The sequence below is a fragment of the Chenopodium album genome, chromosome 12, assembly GCF_948465745.1.
Source record: "Chenopodium album chromosome 12, dcCheAlbu1.1, whole genome shotgun sequence".
Lineage (NCBI taxonomy): Eukaryota > Viridiplantae > Streptophyta > Magnoliopsida > Caryophyllales > Amaranthaceae > Chenopodium > Chenopodium album.
This window is the reverse complement of record NC_137845.1, coordinates 32,814,868-32,821,173: the sequence shown is the minus strand read 5'-3', so window position 1 is coordinate 32,821,173 and position 6,306 is coordinate 32,814,868. Positions and strand designations below refer to the sequence as shown.

Below are 6,306 nucleotides of genomic sequence, written 5' to 3'. Positions count from 1 at the left end.
CTTCGACCACCAAGGAGCAATCTCGAATTTGGTGAAAAATGGGTGATTTTGAGAGGGGAAAGTGATGAATTTGTGAGAAAAGTTAGGGAATGTAGGGGATTTGATGAAATTTCAAGGTAATAGGTGAGATTAGAAGGGATTTGAGGGGTTAGGGTTTGTGTTCTTGAGGAGAGAGAGTGAGAATCGGTATGAGAGGCGGGAAAATGATGATGAAATCGGGGAAAAGGGAAGCTATCCCCTGATAAACCCAGATCTGCGCAACCGCGCAGGTGTATTGCGCGCCCGCGCAGATGTCGCACACACGTCGCGCAAAACTTTCTGCTAAAATTTGAAATTTGCCCTTAATTCTGTGCGGGTTCTCACAAGGATGCGCGCCCGCGCAGATGTCGCACACACGTCGCGCAAAACTTTCTGCTAGAATCTGAAATTTGCCGTTAATTCTGTGCAGGTTCTCACAGGGATGCGCGCCCGCACAGCCTTCTCTTGCGCGCCCGCGCAGATGTCGCGCACAGGGCGCGCATAAGCTTCTGCCAGATTTTGCCTTGCTGAGCTTCCCTGTGCGCGGGTTCTCCCAGGTCTGCGCGCCCGCGCACAGGGCTTTCATCAATATTTATGCTTTAAATCCCCCTCACTCACTTCCTAGTCTCCAAACCCCAACTTAGCTCCATATATAACACAAAACGGCCTCCAAATTCCCTCCAAACACGCACCAAAAAGACAAGTGCCTAAAAAGCAAGAGGAAAAACGAAAGCTATAAGACAAAAATCAAACAAACAGCCTACCAAAAATATGGAAAATAGAGAAGGAAAGGATTTAAAAGCCGAGTTGCCTCCCGGGAGCATTTCTTTATATGGTCATTAGCTTGACCATGATGAAAATCCATTCAAAAGGGTGTCTTAGGACCCAAAGGGTCAAGCCTCAGATACTCAATCACACAACCTTCTTCCTTGCAGAAATAGTGCTTCAAACGAGAGCCGTTCACCATGAATTTGTTTCCGTTAGCATCCAACTCAAAAGAACCATAGGGAGTGGTCTTTGATACAACGAAAGGCCCCGACCACTTAGATTTGAGCTTGCCCGGAAAAAAGCGAAGCCTTGAGTTGAAGAGCAAGACTTTATCCCCAACCTTGAAACTCTTGTTCCGGATATGTTGGTCGTACCACTTTTTTGTGTTCTCCTTATAGACTCTTGAGTTTTCATAGGCATCATCTCTAAGCTCCTTGAGCTCGTTGAGCTTCAACAACCTCTTTTCACCCGCTAACGACAAATCCATGTTTAGCTCTTTGATGGCCCACCAAGTTTTGTATTCTAGCTCGACCGGCAAGTGACAAGCCTTCCCATAGACCAACCTATAGGGGGTTGTACCTATGGGAGTCTTGTATGCCGTTCGAAGAGCCCAAAGTGTATCATCAAGCTTGAGAGACCAATCTTTCCTTGATTTGTTCACCATCCTCTCAAGTATATTCTTGATCTCACGATTCGAGACCTCCACTTGACCTTGAGTTTGAGGATGGTAAGGTAGACCAACCTTGTGATGAACGCCATATTTCTTGAGAAGGGCTTCCAATTGCTTCTTGGCAAAATGAGACCCTCCATCACTAATTAGAACTCTTGGCACCCCAAATCTAGGAAAAATGATTTTCTTGAGAAGCTTGAGCACCACCTTGTGATCATTGGTAGGAGAGGGTATAGCTTCGATCCATTTTGTCAAATAGTCAACCGCCACCAAGATGTATAGGTTCCAACATGAAGAAACGAACGGTCCCATGAAATCCACCCCCCAAACATCGAAGGGCTCCACCTCTAGAATACTTTGTTGGGGCATCTCGTCCCTTTTGGTAATTCCACCACTCCTTTGGCATCGATCACATTGCATAACGAATTTGTGAGTATCCTTGTGCATTGAAGGCCACCAAAGCAAAGATTGAGAGATTTTTGCTACCGTCTTGTCAACACCACCATGTCCCCCACATGGTAGTGAGTGACAATGCTCAAGGACACCCTCAATCTCATGATCGGGGACACACTTCCTAAAGAGACCATCACCACATTGCTTGAATAGATACAGATCATTCCAAAAATACCTTCTCACTTATTTGAAGAACTTTTTCTTTTGTTGAGAGGAGAATTCCGGAGGGACTACCCCACAAGCAAGATAGGTGGCAATATCCGCATACCAAGGTGTAGAAGTCGCCACCATAGCCATGAGAGCCTCGATCCCTATCTCATCATTAATTGGAACATCCTCCTTGTTCTCAAATGGAAGCCTAGCCAAGTGATCCGCCACATAATTCTCCACTCCCTTTTTGTCCCTCATTTCCATGTGAAAGTCTTGAAGAGAGAGAACCCAACGGATCAAGCGAGGCTTCGCTTCTTTCTTGGTCATGAGGTATCGCACCTCGATGTGATCCGTGTACACAATGACTTTTGAACATATGAGATAGAACTGGAACTTATCAAATGCAAACACCACCGCTAGCATCTCCTTCTCCGTTGTTGTATAGTTCTTTTGAGCTTCATCGAGAGTCCTACTTGCATAGTAGATGACACATGATTTCCCTTCATCGAGAGTCCTACTCGCATCGCACATTAGCTCAAAAGGCAAGCTCCAATCCGGAGCTTGCACAACAGGGGAAGAGATGAGAGCTTCCTTGAGCTTACGAAATGCCTCAAGGCAAGCCTCATCAAAGCTAAAAACAACATCTTTTTTAAGTAATTCGGTCAAAGGTTTGGCAATTGAGGAGAAATCTTTTATAAACCTTCGGTAGAAACCGGCATGCCCAAGAAAAGCTCGTACTCCCGTGACGGATGTAAGAGGGGGCAACCTCTTAATCACCGAAACTTTGGCCGGATCAACCTCAATGCCATTTTTTGAAACTTTATGACCGAGGACAATTCCCTCCTTAACCATAAAATGGCATTTTTCCCAATTCAAAACCAAACTCGTCTCTTGACACCTTTGCAAAACTCTTTCAAGGTTAAAAAGAAAAGTGTCAAAAGACGAGCCACCAACACTAAAATCATCCATGAAAACCTCAATTTCTTTTTCAAGCATTTCGGAGAAAATGGAAGTCATGCATCTTTGAAAAGTAGAGGGGGCATTGCATAATCCGAATGGCATTCTTCGGTATGCAAATGTTCCATATGGACATGTGAAAGTAGTTTTCTCTTGATCGCTTGGATGGATAGGGATTTGGAAAAATCCGGAGTACCCATCTAAGAAACAAAAGAAGGCATGGTGAGAAAGCCTTTCAAGCATTTGGTCCATGAAAGGGAGAGGAAAATGATCTTTTTTGTGTTCTTGTTCAATCCCCTATAATCAATACACATTCTCCACCCGGTCACCGGGTGGAGATTTCCTCTCCCTTTTCATCCATAACAATGGTCATTCCACCCTTTTTGGGAACTACATGAACCGGGCTCACCCACTTGCTATCGGAGATAGCATAGATGATGCCTGCCTCACGTAGTTTCAAAATTTCTTTCTTGACAACCTCTTGAAGGTTGGGGTTCAACCTCCTTTGAGGTTCAATGGAGGTGGAATGACCATCCTCAAGATGAATACGATGCATGCATAGAGAAGGACTAATGCCCTTGATATCATCAATGCTATACCCTATCACATCTTTGTATTTTCTCAAAACATCAAGCAATTTTTTCAAATTAAGTTCATCAAGGGTAGAATTGACAATAATAGGGTATTTTTCTTCCGCATCAAGATAAGCATATTTCAAAGAAGGGGGGAGGGGCTTGAGTTCTACCTTGGGAGGAGGCTTGGAACTCTCCTCCGATTTTTCCTCCATTGATTCAAGCTCAATCTTGCTTTATTGATCAACTTCCTCCTTTGAGGATTCCTCTATTGCCATGACAAATTCTTTGGCTTCTTGAGAGTGGAACTCCTCTTTGCATGTGAGAGCTTCCACAATTGGATCTTGAGGCTTCATCATGACCCTTCCCAAACGGTCCAACTCCTCATTCACAACATCAACTCGATAACACTTTTCAACCATAGGGGTCTTTAGCAACTTTGAAAACTCAAAGACTATCTTCTCATCGGCCACTTCACATGTGATGGTGTTATTTTTGCAATTGATGACCGCCCCCAAACTCTTATGAGCTTCCCGACCCAAAATCAAGGGTGTGTCCACATCTTCTTCCATGTCCATCACTACAAAGTCACAAGGCACATAGATGTGTCCCACTTGAATTGGAATTTCCTCAAGTTCTCCACAAGGTAACTTCACCGAGCGGTCGGCTAGTTGAATTGTCTTCCTTGTAGGGATCATCTCAATATTGAGTTTTTGAGAAATGGATAAGGGGATTAGACTAACACTTGCTCCAAGATTGGCCAATGCACCCCTAGCTTCCATATTTCCAATTTTCACCGGCAAAGTGAAACTCCCCGGGTCTTTCTCCTTCTTGGGCATTTTATGTTGAACAAGAGCACTCACTTGGTGTGGAAGGGTGATAAGCTCATCATTGAGCTTCCTTTTGTTGGTGAGGATGTCCTTGAGAAATTTGGAGTAAGATGGCATTTGTGTCACTACTTCAAGAAAAGGGAGATTGATGTGCAAGTTCTTCATCACACTTAGAAACTTTTCAAACTTGTCATTCAACTTCCTCTCCGCAAGCCTACTTGGAAAAGGAACCGGTCCATCAAGGTTCCTAGTCTCACTAGGAATTGAAGTTGTCTTCTCGTTGTTGACCTTCTTCTTCTCCGAACTTCCTTCTACCTTTTCAACTTTTTCCTCCTCACCTCTCTTATCTTCATTCACACTCTCTTTTCCTCCCTTCTTTCCCTCACTATCCCCCTCATTTGGACCATCATATGAAGTTCCCGACCTCAAAGTGATTGCCTTGCATGTATCGGGTTTTTGGTTATGAGAAGGATTAGGTTGTGGTTGTCCGGGTAGAGTTGATGGTGAATTGAAAGGAGTCCTCTCGGCCAATTGAGCTAGTTGTGAATCAACCATCTTGTTGTGAGCCCTTATTTCTTGCATTTGTTGCCCAAAAGTTCGCATTTGTGAATGCATAGCTTGAAGGAGTTGTGTGGGTGTTGGCTCCGCTTGAGGTGCTTGTTCTTGATTTCTTTGGGGTGCTTGGGTTTGATTGTTGTTGGTGTTGGTTATTGTATTGGTTTTGGTTGTTGTATTGGTTGTTCCTTGGGTAGGTTCCTCTTGGGTTTTGGTTTTGAGATGGAGGTGGATTTTAGTATTGGGGGTTTGAATTGTAAGAGGGTTGAGCTTGTTGGCCCCATTGTTGAGGTTGAGATGCAAACCCGGGTGGTGGTTGTCTCCAAGCTACTCCACCATCGCCTCCTCTAAAACCATCTTGCCTTGTGTTGTATGTCGCTACATGCTCAGGGCTCAACCTCCACAATAAGATGTATCATGGTTCGTTCCTCCACAATTTTGACAAGAGAAAGAGTTGACTTGAGAAAAGCTTGCTCCACCGCTTGAGCTTGCATTTACACTTGTGTTCAACTTTGAGAGCCCTTTTGTGAGTTGCTCAATTTGATGTTGCAATTGATCGACCTTCTCCAATTCATACATCCCACCTTTCTTCGGTGCACTCCTTCTCCTACCTCCCCAAGAGTAGTTCTTTGCTACCTCCTCGATCTTTGCCTCCACTTGATTTTGGGGACTCTTGATCAATTGTCCACCTGCCCCCGCATCGAAGTTAGCTCTAGACATGGGCTCCAATCCATCGTAGAAAAACCTCATGAGCAAACTTTGATTGTATTCATGGTGAGGACACGCTTGTACCAACTCTTTGAACCTCTCCCAAGCTTCATTAAGGCTCTCATCCGTTTCTTATTCAAATGATGCAATCTTCCTTCTCATCTCGGCGGTCTTTTCCTCGGAAATGAACCTCTTCAAGAATGCCTTAACTACCTCCCTCCAAGATGTGAGTGAGTTAGGCTTCACTTGTTTCAACCACTTCTTTGCTCTTCCCGAAAGAGATTGTCGAAATAGGTGCATCCGGATGTATTCTTGAGAAACTTGGTTGGTTTGAATCATGGCACATAGCTCAAGGAATCTATCAAGGTGCTCTATGGGGTCTTCACTTGTAGAACCCGAAAATTGCTCCGATTGAACCATTCTTGTATATTGGGGATGAATTGTGAAGTTAGTTTCCGTGACGGGTAACAAAATCCCTCCCGTGAGCTCATAATCCTCCGGATTTCCGAACTCACGAAATAAAATATCATCCTCTTGTCCCGCCATTGATTCACTTTGCGAACTATAAGAGTAAGAATCACTCCCACTATCAATGATAGCACCAAGTCCTCTTCCTTCTTCTTGA

General features: G+C 44.2%; 1 protein-coding gene and 1 non-coding gene across 2 annotated transcripts; one reads left to right on the top strand and one right to left on the bottom strand.

Annotated features, from left to right (window-relative positions):
• Positions 1–883: 883 nt before the first annotated feature.
• LOC145571115 (uncharacterized) lies at positions 884–1,273 on the bottom strand. Its single transcript, XM_081630198.1, has one exon. The coding sequence runs from the start codon at positions 1,271–1,273 to the stop codon at positions 884–886; it is 390 nt and encodes a 129-aa protein (XP_081486324.1).
• Positions 1,274–5,740: 4,467 nt separating this feature from the next.
• Positions 5,741–5,845, top strand: LOC145573425 (small nucleolar RNA R71). Its single transcript, XR_014097462.1, has one exon. It is a non-coding gene; the product is annotated as a small nucleolar RNA R71 (small nucleolar RNA).
• Positions 5,846–6,306: the final 461 nt, after the last annotated feature.